The sequence below is a fragment of the Lithobates pipiens genome, unplaced genomic scaffold (genome assembly GCF_037356315.1).
Source record: "Lithobates pipiens isolate NorthernLeopardFrog02 unplaced genomic scaffold, aLitPip1_a1.2 Scaffold_16, whole genome shotgun sequence".
NCBI classification, from domain to species: Eukaryota; Metazoa; Chordata; class Amphibia; order Anura; family Ranidae; genus Lithobates; species Lithobates pipiens.
Genome location: NW_027507748.1, coordinates 79,134,833 through 79,148,020, shown reverse-complemented (window position 1 = coordinate 79,148,020; position 13,188 = coordinate 79,134,833). Strand labels below are relative to the sequence as shown.

At 45.1% G+C, this 13,188-nt stretch overlaps 1 protein-coding gene across 1 annotated transcript in view; it reads right to left on the bottom strand.

Annotated features, from left to right (window-relative positions):
• TMPRSS15 (transmembrane serine protease 15) overlaps positions 1-13,188 on the bottom strand; it is a 619,275-nt gene that overhangs the window by 518,655 nt on the left and 87,432 nt on the right. Inside the window, exon 5 of the mRNA XM_077480049.1 lies at positions 3,536-3,625. Within this exon, the coding sequence (XP_077336175.1) occupies positions 3,536-3,625 (90 nt within the window). The remainder of the gene's footprint in view (positions 1-3,535; positions 3,626-13,188) is intronic.

Genomic DNA, 13,188 nt, shown 5'->3' with positions numbered 1-13,188 from the left:
GAGAGGTCGGCAAACAATTGGATGCAAGCGTATTCTGCAGGCGGGTTCTGTTGTTTGCGGAAAGCAGACATGAGTTGCTCCTTTGTTTGAAAAAAGTGAACTCTCATTAAGACATCACGAGGTATATTGTCAGGGAGAAAAGCAGGTTTGGGCAACCGGTGTATACGGTCTATTTGCAACTCTGTTTGGGGCAGGGAGGGGAGGAATGCCTTCATTAGGTCCTGGGCATACTGCTGAAGTTGTGCAGGGAGGACATCCTCCGGGACCCCCCGCACCTTAATATTATTTCTGCGGGACCTGTCTTCTAAGTCTGCGACTTTAGCTTTGAGCCATGCGACTTCTTTGGCTTGGTCGCTGTGAGCGTCAATCAGGGTATTGTGTGAGGTGGCAAAGTCTCCCATTTTAGATTCAATATGATCAACTCTTGAGCCCAGTTCTCCTACCTCAGTTTTAAAGTTATTAAGGCAATGAAGCATATCATTGTGCATGGAGGTGCGGAGTGAGAGAAGCATCTCTTTCAGGGTTGTGTCAGATATAGGCCCGTCCGCGGTGGGGAAGGTAGCGAAGGGGTCAATGAGTTCCCTCGTGTCCTCTAATGGATCCCGGCCCTTTCTCACCTGTGTGGTGTCCGAAGCCATTCGTGGCTTGGATTTGGCCGGGCTGCGAGACAGCGGCGTGGAGACCTCCGGGGAGCGGCGGTAATCTGCCTCTCCATTCTCCGGGCTGGTTGCTGCAGAGCCGTCTGAGGAGGAGGCCGCGCGTGAGCATGGGCCGGCGCCATCTTGCTGCGGCCTGCCCGTCGGAAGAAATCATCCAGTTTCTTCGGAGCCACCGCTCCTCTCCGCTTTCTGGACATTTCACCCAGGTGCCCGGGCCTTCAGGTGACCGGTAAGGTGTCTATAAGTCAGCAGTGGTGAGTGTATGTCGCTCGGTTCCCGTTGCTGGAGCGGAGCTGTGCTAGCAGACGTCCATCCAGCAGCGCGGTAGCCACGCCCCTTATCTGCCTAAATTTATGCTACTTATGTAAGTGCAATTTTTATCTTTTATTAAACAATATTTTATTGATTGACACTATGGCTAGTCTTTCTCTCATTCTTATGAATTTATGACGGAGGTGTGCTCCGTTTGGTCATTGCTATCCCTGGTCCATCATTGACGCTTATCTAAGGAAGGGTGATGCCAGCGAATTGAATCTGAAAACGTCTCCCACTGCATGAACATTATCCAGGTGGTCTGTGGAAGCACAATTATTGAGTTGGTGTTTGGATATATACAGGCTTCATTTAAGCTTGCCTCTGGTAAGCGTTCAATTTATTTGGTGGTGGATCACGCGTTGGTGGTGTTTGTTTAATTACAGCCTTCATTCACTTTAAAAAAAAAAAAATTGGACTTTACTGGACTTTATTTTTCATCATCAATATTGTCTATGGGAATGTTTAACCATTCTTCCAAAAGTGCATTTGTGAAGTCAGGCACTGATGTTGGATGAGAAGGCCTGGCTTGCAGTCTCCGCTCTAATTCACCCTAAAGGTGTTCTGTCAGATTGAGGTCAGAACTCAAGTTTCTCCACCCCAAACTCACTCATCCATGTCTTTATGGAGCTTGCTTTGTGCTCTGGTCCAAATCATTTGGTGGAGGAAGGATTATGGTGTGGGGGTGGTTTTTCAGGGGTTGGGCTTAGCTCCTTAGTTCCAGTGAAGGGAACTTTTAAGGCATCAGCATACCAAGACATTTTAGACAATTTCATGTTCCCAACTCTGTGGGAACAGTTTGGGGATGGCTCCTTCCTGTTCCAACATGACTGTCCACCAGTGCACAAAAAAGGTCCATAAAGACATGGATGAGTGAATATTGGGCAGGGCCAGACTGGCCTACCTGGATTCCAAAAATATTCTCGGTAGGCAAGCAAATTCGCCTGCCCTGGAGATACTTTGAGGGCATCGGCGCCCATAAAAAAATATGGCTGCAGGCATGGGCCGACATGTCAACTGCACATGCGCTGCCACCACACAAGAAAGACTTACACGCTTAGACATTTTTGGGCAGGTGGGCGCATGCGCAGTGACGTAATGTCACTGGACGGTGACATTTTTAAATGTAAGGCAGCAGGGGCACTCATCTCTGTGAGGTCTTGCTGGTGGCACGCACCCCATCACAGCTCAGTAAGACCGCTCCACAGCCTCTGACCATCTCCTGTACCATGTCAACAGCCTCTGACATCTTCTGTACCATGTCGGCAGCCTCTGACATGTCCTCCTGTACCATGTTGGCAGCCTCTGACATCTCCTCCTGTACCATGTCGGCAGCCTCTGACATCTCCTCCTGTACCATGTCTGCAGCCGCTAACAAGTCTTCCTGTACCATGTCTGCTGCGGCTGACAAGTCCTCCTGTACCATGTCTGCAGCGGCTGACATCTCCTCCTGTACCATGTCCACTACCTCTGCCATCTTCCCCTGTACAATGTCTGCGGCCTCTAACATGTCCTCTTGTACCATGTCCACAGCCTCTGACATGTCCCCCTGTACCATGTCTGCAGCCTCTGACATGTACTCCTGGACCATGTCTGCAGCCTCTGACATGTACTCCTGGACCATGTCTGCAGCCTCTGACATGTACTCCTGGACCATGTCTGCAGCCTCTGACATGTACTCCTGGACCATGTCTGCAGCCTCTGACATGTACTCCTGGACCATGTCTGCAGCCTCTGACATGTACTCCTGGACCATGTCTGCAGCCTCTGACATGTACTCCTGGACCATGTCTGCAGCCTCTGACATGTACTCCTGGACCATGTCTGCAGCCTCTGACATGTACTCCTGGACCATGTCTGCAGCCTCTGACATGTACTCCTGGACCATGTCTGCAGCCTCTGACATGTACTCCTGGACCATGTCTGCAGCCTCTGACATGTCCTCCTGTACCATGTCTGCAGCCGCTGACATCTCCTGCTGTACCATGTCCGCAGCCTCTGTCATCTTCTCCTGTACAATGTCCACAGCCTCTGGCATGTCCCCCTGTACCATGTCCGCACAACCTATGACCACCTCCTGTACCATATCCGCACAGACTATGACCACCTCCTATATCATGTCACTTTTACCACTTTTAACCATCATTTGCTATATATTATTATATTATATTTTATATATATATATTATATAATATTTGGGGGTTCTAAGAAATGTTCTAGCAAAAAAATGTAGATGTTTACATATATGTGAGAACTGTAAAAATTGGCCTGGAGCAGAAGTGTTGAAAACAGGTTGAGCATATCAAGATGCTGTAAAAAAATATATAGTCAATCAAATTGAAATAAGCAGTGTTTACAAGAACACATAGCATCCATAGGCTAGAGGACTTAAATGCCAAAGTCTGCATACTCTTCAAGGGATATAAAGAAGGACATTTGTCTTTGTGTAATACCTACTGCATATATTAAAAAAAAAAAAAAAAAAAAAAAAATACAGCCCTTTCATTGTAGTAAAAAAGTGGTTCCCCAATAAACTTTTTATTCCGTATATTTTTTTTACTAACCTGATGTTGTAGTTCTGCTACTAAGTGTGGATAGTCTTGATGTGGTTAGACTTGAAGTGGAAGGACTTACTGTGGTAATAAACTGTGCACCTGCAAAAATAACAAATCAAGTTGATTAGAAACATGTTCTTTCGCTAAACATGGTGCTCTTACTTCTAAATAAATTTCTACAATTTCAAGTTTTATATAGCTCTACTTTACTTATGTTATTTTAGACCACAGCGTTCTTGTAGTGAAGACTAAAGTAAAACTTTTAGTCAAGTTATTTGCTCATGAAAGCTTTACTTCAGGCAAACAGATAAATACATTTTATAAAGAAAAAGTTGAATTTGCTTATAGTTGGTCACCCCTGTTTCCTCCTTTCCCCCTCATCAACAGTCCAATGGTATTTTTTTTAAACCTTTCCTTGTCATGACATACCTTTTTTTTCTGTAAGTGAAGTCACCACCAGGTGTATGTGCTTCTCTATGCAATGTGGGCAGATCATGGCTGTTGGGAGGGCCAGAAGGGTGCTGTACACAGCTTCCTGAAAACACTCCAGCACCTTGCCTCAATATACGTCCCTTAGAAGCCCTCAGAAGCTCTCAGAACTGATGCCAACAGTGGGCTGGCTCTTTGGAGGAGCCAAGCAAATATCAAAATGCCTTAATGGATGGATGTCAGTCTGGAGGACTGCTTTTGTATACAGAATGCTCCTGGTTAACTCTAGATGTCATGCTAAGCCTCCATGATTGAAAGGACCAAAATAAATGGGGAGCAGAGAAAGGTTGGGGAGGAAAGGGTTAAATGTTCCAATCAAAGAGCAGCAGCTGCAGTCATCCATCAACTCTCAGCTTGTCTCTATCAGACTGATAGCACTGTTCAAACCAACAGAAAGCCCTGACTGGAGGGGAGGTGACATCACGATTTCCACCTCCTCCAATCAGAGAATACCTTGCATTAATTAAAAAATACAAGGTATATTGTGGATGGGGGTGCTGAGCATAGGTGTGTGCAGCCTATTGAATTAGGGTGTGCACCCCAAAGTTTACACTGTATATCTATTTACACACACACACACACAATCAGGGCCACTGATAAGGCATGCCAGACAGCCCTCCTACATCGGGCCAAAGCACCTGTCAAGCATTCACCATCTGCTGAACTTCTTTCTTTCCTTGTATCTTTGCAAGCAGAAGGGCTGTGCTGTTTTATTGCAGACATCAATTTTTTTTTCGATCTATCTATCAGTAGAGCAGTGAGTGGGCGGTGTCATTAGAGCAGTGAGTGGACGGTGCCAGTAAAGCAGTGAGTGGACGGTGTCAGTAGAGCGGTGAGTGGACTGTGTCAGTAGAGCGGTAAGTGGATGGTGTCAGTAGAGCGGTAAGTGGACGGTGTCAGTAGAGCGGTAAGTGGACGGTGTCAGTAGAACAGTGAGTGGACGGTATCATTAGAGCAGTGAGTGGACGGTGTCAGTAGAGCAGTGAGTGGGCGGTGTCAGTAGAGCAGTGAGTGGACGGTGTCAGTAAAGCCGTGAGTGGACGGTGTCAGTAGAGCAGTGAGTGGACGGTGTCAGTAGAGCAGTGAGTGGACGGTGTCAGTAGAGCAGTGAGTGGACGGTGTCAGTAGAGCAGTGAGTGGACTGTGTCAGTAGAGCCGTGAGTGGACGGTGTCAGTAGAGCAGTGAGTGGACGGTGTCAGTAGAGCAGTGAGTGGACGGTGTCAGTAGAGCAGTGAGTGGACGGTGTCAGTAGGGCAGTGAGTGGACGGTGTCAGTAGAGCAGCAAGTGGATGGTGTCAGTAGGGCAGTGAGTGGACGGTGTCAGTAGAGCAGCAAGTGGATGGTGTCAGTAGGGCAGTAGACGTTATCAGTAGTCTTTTTGTTTATTTTTTATTATTATTTTTTACAAATTTTTTTATTTTATTTTTTTCTACATTATTATTTTTTATTATTTACATTTTTTTTTTCAAAAGCCCTGTTGGGAAGGTTTGGTGGAACATCTGGGGTTTCAACAGACCCTTAATGTCTCACTTTTGAGGACAGAGTATCCCCAGTTCCTTTTTCTGCAGCCTCAGCTGCACTAGACAGTATACAGTTTACTATGCTTGAGTTATGAACGAACGCAGTAGTGATCGGTACTGACTTCCTATTTTTCTTGCATTTGGGGGGTCTATAGAGGGATACACGTGTACTGAAGAGATGTGCAGCATATATTTTTTATTCTTATTTTTGTCCTGATAATCAAATCCTGCAAATCATTTTGTTATTTTTATAATCAGCATATGTTACAAGAGAGGAATGTCCTGAGTTCAACTGCATTTTGATTAAATGCTAGTTAATCTAAATGCACAGAATCACAGTCTTTTGTTGCTGTTACTGACCTAAAACTTTTGTGTAATGTTACTTGAATTTCTGAGCAGTGAAGGAAAATGCTATTATATTAACAAACACCGATCAGCCATCATTTTATGACTAGTAACATATTAAAGAGGAACTGCAGTCTGCTTGCAGAATTTGTAATAAAAACATCTTTGCCATTCTGAAGCTTCCCTCCAACCCCTTTGCATATTATTTTATATATACTGTGATTCTGTACTTGCCAAATATGCTGCAGGAGTCTCCATCCACTGAGTCTGGCTGCATCCATTTTGACTGTGGGCAGCTGAAGCTGCTGCCTGTTCACTTCCTGGATTTATACAGATACACAGAGGCACACCTCCTGCTCTGCAGCCCTGCAGCTCTTATTGGCCTTCTTATGATTCATCCCCCTTCCTGGCAAACTCTCACGAGAGTGAGAGGGAGTGCTGTGCATGATGTCATGATGTCATAAGCCTAGGCTAACAACCATGGAAATATTAAGTGAAGTGATGAAAAAAAAATGGATACTCTTACCAGACTCAATGGACCCAGTGCCAGTGGCATAGAGTCAAATAGGCATGGAACTGGGAAGGTGGTCAATCAGTAAACACCATGTGAAGTCAGCTTCCATTCAACCTTGTCATCGGACCCAATCAAGAACTCCACCATTCATAAGATAAAGGCTGCCCCATGTAAAACTATCAACCATGGGTTTTATTTTAAAAGGTAGAACACTTATATCAATGATGATATAAACAGACGCGATAGGTACGTGATCACAAATACATCCAAGAAGCACAGTAACATGGAGCTAATTCAGTCTACGGACTGGTTTTGTTCAATAGAACATCATCTGGGGCATGTGTATTCACAATCTATGGTGATTTCTTACTGAATGGTGGCCTATTCTTCAGAGGATCAAATATAATTTAAATTTATGGTCGAAGCCCTCTGGCCAAACTAGATGCGAATAGTATAAAATTGCCATAAGACTTACAACACGTAACGAATCGCCCACAGGAACCGACAAAGACCACAGATGAGTGAGCTGCTTAAATACCCCCTGGGTTCCTTCAATAAATTCAGGCCACCATACTGGCCTTCTTATATATACAGTATCTCACAAAGGAGAGCATACCCCTTACATATTTGTAAAAAATGTATTATATCTTTTCATGTATGTCTTAAAAGTGCAGAGCTAAATAAATGTACCATGTGCAAATCACCATATATGGCAAAACCTTTAAAGTGAACAGAAAATCCAATCAAAATATTATTCAATACACAAATGTTCTTATGCAAAAGTGCAAAATATATTATATTAATAAAGTGCAAAGTTCATAAATTGATCACTAAAATGCTCCTGTGCAAACAGTTCATGCATGCCAGTGTCCCACATTCGATAGATCGATCCTGATGGCGCAGTGCTCAGACATACACCTTCACCATAAATCAGATGGGGGCTTACCAGATCACCAGCGATCTCCCTTATTCAGGAAAAGGGATGAGCGAACGGTTCGGCCCGAACATGAGTTCGGGCCAAACTTTGGTTGTTCGGATGTTCTGCAAACAGCGAACAATATGCGGTGTTCAGGGCAAAATCAAAAGCCGCTGGAACACCGTTAAAGTCTATTGGACACTAACATGAAAATTCAAAACTGCTCATTTTAAAGGCTTATATGCAAGTCATTGTCATAAAAAGCATTTTGGGACCCGGCTCCTGGCCCAGGGGACATGTATCAATGCAAAAAATATTTTTCAAAACAGCTGTTTTTTCGGGAGCAGTGATTTTTTTAATGGTTAAAGTGAAACAATAAAAATGAAATTTTTCCATTAAATATCGTGCCTGGGGATGTATATGGTATGTCTGTAAAGTGGCACATTGTTCCCTTGTTTAGAATAGTTCCACAGCATTTCTAAAGGAAAAATTGTCATTTAAAACTGATCGCGACTGCGATGAATTGTCGGGTCTCAATATAGATAAAACTCATTGAAAAAAAGGGCATGGGTCCCCCCCCCCCAGTCCATTACCGGGCCCTTCGGGTCTGGTATGAATATTAAGGGGAACCACAAACTAAAAAAAAAACATTGTGTGGGGGTCCCCCTAAAATCCATACTAAGCCCTTTAGGTCTGATATGGATTTTAAGGGGAACCCTGTGGCAAAATTTAAAAAAAATTGCATAGGGGCCCCCCAAAATCTATACCAGACCCTTATCCAAGCACTCCAGTGGCAACCTGTGAAGCTCTGGTGATGTTTACTTGCTGCCTAATATATCCCACCAACATTCAGATACCATTGTAACAGGATAATCAATGTTATTCACTTAAAGTGCACCAGTCCCCAGGGAGGGGATCATGTTCTGCTTCAGTATGTCAGTATGTCACAGTACATGTTGGCATTCATGGTTCCCTCAATGAACTGTTATTCCCCAGTGCTGGCAGCATTCATGTAGCCAAAGACCATGACACTTCCACCACCATGCTTAACTTTAGGCAAGACACACTTGCCTTTGTACTCCTCACCTGGTTACTGCCACACACACTTGACATCATTTGAGCCAAATACGTTTATCTTGGTCTGATGAGACCACGGGACATGGTTCCAGTAATCTATTTCCTTAGTCTGCTTGTCTTCACCAAACTGTTTGCAGGCTTTCTTATGCAATCTTTAGAAAAGGCTTCCTTATGGGATGACAGCCATGCAGACCAATTTGATGCAGTGTGCGGCGTATGGTCTGAGCACTGACAGGCTGACCACCCACCCCTTCAACTTCTGCAGCAATGCTGGCAGCAATCATATGTCTATTTCCCGAAGACAACCTCTGGATATGACGCTGAGCATGTGCACTCAGTTCTTTGGTCGACCATGGCCAGGCCTGTTCTGAGTGGAACCTGTCCTGTTAAACCGGTGTATGGTCTTGGCCACAGTGCTGCAGCTCAGTTTCAGGGTTTTGGCAATCTTCTTATAGCCTAGGCCATCTTTATGTTGAGCAACAGTTCTTTTTTTCAGATCCTCAGAGAGTTCTTTGCCATGAGGTGCTATGTTCCAGTGATCAGTATGAGAGAGTGAGAGCGATAACACCAAATTTAACACACATGCTCTCCATTCACACCTGAGACCTTGTAACACTGAGTCATAAGACACTGGGGAGGGAAAATATCTAATTGGGCCCAATTTGGACATTTTCACTTAGGGGTGTCAGCAGTTTAGACATTAATGGCTGTGTGTTGAGTTATTTTGAGGGGGCAGCAAATTTACAACATGCTCTTAAGATAGTGTTTTAATGTTTTAATGCTGATTTCCTTTATTATGTTTCAGTCAAAAATATACATTTTTACACATTTTTGTTTTATTTGTTTAGTCAGGTCAATATGAAATATTGCTTATAATTCTATAATGTATAGCAAATGTTTACCTGTATTTTCTTAGCTGTTCAGTAAACCCCCCCCCCCCCCCAAAAAAAACAATGATGTTTACAAAGCTCAATAGTCAAAGCTCTATCTAATACACAACTGATGATTAGAGGAATGACTCAATAACACTCCCTGTCCATCTTGGCCTGCATTGTATAGTTGGGGCCAGATGAAGTTCCGGGCTTGCTCCAGATTTGTGTGTTGTGACAACATTTGGTAAAATTAAGGTTTTACCCAAAGTTATTACAACACATGTTAAGGAACAACACTTTTGCCACTGCATTATACAGATATAGCAATGTACATATACAGTAGCTGTCACTGTCGCTGCTCTATAGAGCACCACAAAGCACATACTAGGTGTGCTGTATTGCTAAAAATGCTGAAGATCATTTTTTTTTATGTGTTGAGCTGCACTGACAGCCTATTCAAAATAAACGGGTGGTTTTATTGTAACATAACCCTAAGCGAAGCAGCCTGCGCATCCTAAGAGTTTCTATGGGAGGAGCGAGTGAGCCAAACAACACTTTTTTACCCTTTTTCCGACAAACCGAGCACTTAGCGCACGTACACACGGAGATTTTGCCAACCAAATCCGTCGGATTTTGCCCGTCGGATTTAGTCCGACGGATTGTGTCCGAAACTGTTGCATACACACGGTCGGGCCAAGTTGGCGATAAATCCGATCTTTCAGAACGTGATGACGTAATTTCGTTATGATGGGACTACATTCAGGCTAGTAGCCAATAGCTTTGATGTAGGAATTTGATCTGAGCATGCGTGGCACTTGGTCCGATGAAAATGCTCTACACATGATCGGATTAGGTCCATCCGGCCCAGTTGGTCGGAAAATATTTCCAACATGTTGGAAAATTGGGTCGGACGGAGATTCGGACGGAATCAGTCCGATGCATACCACACACAGTCGGATTATCTGACGACACGGTCCGATAAGACTCATTCCGACAGATTCTCTGACCGTGTGTACAAGGGCTTAGAGTTATGGTTAAATTTCATAGGTCAAAGGTCAGTTAGGGTTAGGATTAGGGTTAGAGGGTTAGGGTTGTTTTTCTGACAAACCGAGAGGAATCTAGGAAAGGTAGGGGTTTTAGGGTGGGGGATTCACTAAGTGGAGATGCACTTAGGGTTAGGGGTTAGGGTTAGTGTTTAGGGTTAAGGTTAGGACCTTATGGTTAGAGGGTTAGGGTTAGGGGTTAGAGTTTCCCCTTGAAGAATAAGGCTAGGACTCAGGGATTGGAATAGGTACAGCCCCAAAAGTTGAAAGGTAAGGAGGCGGGTCCCCAGAGGTCCATGGTCAAGAGGCATGGCTGACCCTCCCCCACCAAAGTGTACCACCTACCCCAACTGAGTCAGGGAATGAACAAGTCGGGGAATGAACAAGTTGGGGAAAGCGAAAACCCACCTCTACAGTGCATCAGAATGCCCACATTGAGGGGAATTTGTCAAAACTGGAGCATCCTGAATCTGGAGCAGCTGTTCATGGCAACCAATCAGCATCTAGCTTTCAACTTGTTCAGTTCAGCTTTAAAAATGAAAGATAGAAGTTAATTGGTTCCCATGCATGGATGCTCCAAATTCTGTCTTCTCTAGTATTGATAGATGTTCCTCACTGTGGTGGGGTACATTACTTTGCAAAAGATGCTGTAGGTGCAGTTTTTGTGTATTGAAGTGCGCTACCAGTCCATGAAAAGTATTCGGGTCTGTCTTAATGCAACATGCCTTGCTTAACCGCTTCCTGCCCACGCTATAGCCAAATTAAAGCTGCAGTGCGGGCTTACTTTGTCGAGAAGGCATTTATTGATGTCCTCTCGTGAACTTTGGACTCAGCTGATTATAGATAGGGGTAAAGTGCTGATCACAGCTACCCTTTATCATGTGATCAGCTGTGTCCAATGACAGCTAATCATGGATATAAACACAAGCCGGTTTTCGGCTTTTCTTTTCTCACGCTGACAGTGTGAGGAGAAAAGAAGAGAGCTGATAACCAGCTTGTGTTAAAAGGACATCAGCGTTGATAATCAGGGCACTGATGAACAGTGTCCTGATCATCAGTGCAGTCCCAGCAGTGCCCACCAGTGCTGTCAATCAGTGTCCATCAGTGCTGCCAATCAGTACACATCAGTGCTGTCAATCAGGGGACCATCAGTTTGCCAATCAGTGCACATTAGTGCCTACTCATCAGTGTCACCTATCAGTGACCATTAGCGCCCATAAGCACCAACAATCAGTGCCCATCAGTGCCACCTATCAGTGCTGCCTAAGTGCCACCTATCAGAGCCCATCATTGCTATCTATCAGTGTCCATAAGTGTCACCTATCAGTGCCCATAAGTGTCCACTATCAGTGCCGCCTATCAGTGCCCATCAGTGTCACCTATCAGTGCGCAGGGCGACAGCGGCAACAACGGCGACAGAAGACCAGACCACTTTAGTAAAAGAGCTGGAAGAAGGAGCGGAGGCCTGGCAAGAAAAAACGAAGAGGGGGACAAGACCCCGAAGTCGGAAGAAGAAGCGGTGACAAAAGACTGGGCCACCGCTAGTAAAACAGCTAAAGGAAGAAAGCGGAGGCCCGGCAAGAAGAACCGAAGAGGGGGCAAGGCCCTTGAAGAGGGGGACAAGACCCTCGAAGTCGGAAGAAGACCCCCGGGCGGAGATGAAGAAGAAAGCCGGGCTCCTCCACTAGTAAAAGAGCGAGAAAAAGAGCAGAAGATAGCGGAGGAGTCCAGCGAGAAGACCCCCCAAGATGGAAGAAGACCCCCGGAGCTGTGCAATAAATGATTTTGAAACCTTGTGTTGTGTTTTATTAAAAAAAAAATTCACAGGTGAATGGGTAGGGGTACATTGTACCCCATACTCATTCACATAGGGTTGGGGGCCAGTATCTGGGGGCCCCCTTATTAAAGGGGGCTCCCAATTCCGATAAGCACCCCACCTGCAGACCCTGACAACCAATAGCCAGGGTTGTCGGGAAGAGGCCCTTGTCCTCATCAATATGGGGACAAGGTGCTTTGGGGTGGGGTGGGTCACAGGGCCCCCCTTCCCCAAAGCACCCCCCATGTTGAGGGCACGCAGCCTGGTATGGCTCAGGAGGGGGGCACTCGCTCATCCCCATCCCATTTCCTGACTGGCCGGGTTGCGTGCTCGGATAAAGGTCTTATATGGACCTTGGGGGGGACCCCACGCCGTTTTTTTCAGTGTAGGGCTTCCCCTTTAAGTCCATACCAGGTGATGGGGCCAGCGATGTGTCATTGACCTCCTGCACTAGTCCTGTCTACCTGCAGCCGCGTTCAAAATGAACAGACTTTTCTCCGTGCGCGGGAAAGTTTGTTCATTTCAAAAGTCCGGCGGACGGCCGGATTGTCCGCCGGACTCGCAGTCCGGCGGACAATTTTTGAGTCAAAATTACTTTCTATGTCCGCTGGACTTTTGGGAAAAAAAGTCCGCCGGAGCCCACACACGGGCGGATTGTCCGGCCGACTCTGGTCCACCGGACCAAGTCCACCGGCTAGTTTGATCGTGTGTACGCGGCATAAGTGTCGCCTATCAGTGCCCATCAGTGTCACCTATCAGTGTTGCCTATCAGTGCCCATCAGCACACATCAGAAAAAATTACCTGTTTGTAAAAAATGTTAACAAACTATGAAAAATGATTTTTTTTTTGGTTTTTTTTTTTCGTTTGTTTAGCAAAAAAAAAAAAAACTATGGTGATTAAATACCACCAAAATAAATTTCTATTTGTGTGAAAAAAAATGTAATTTGGGTAAAATGTTGCATGACCACGCAATTGTCATTCAAAGTGTGACAGCTGAAAATTGGCTTGGGCAGGAAGGGAGTGAAGTGGTTAATAAATATGCATGCACAAATGGGAAGCAGACTTCAA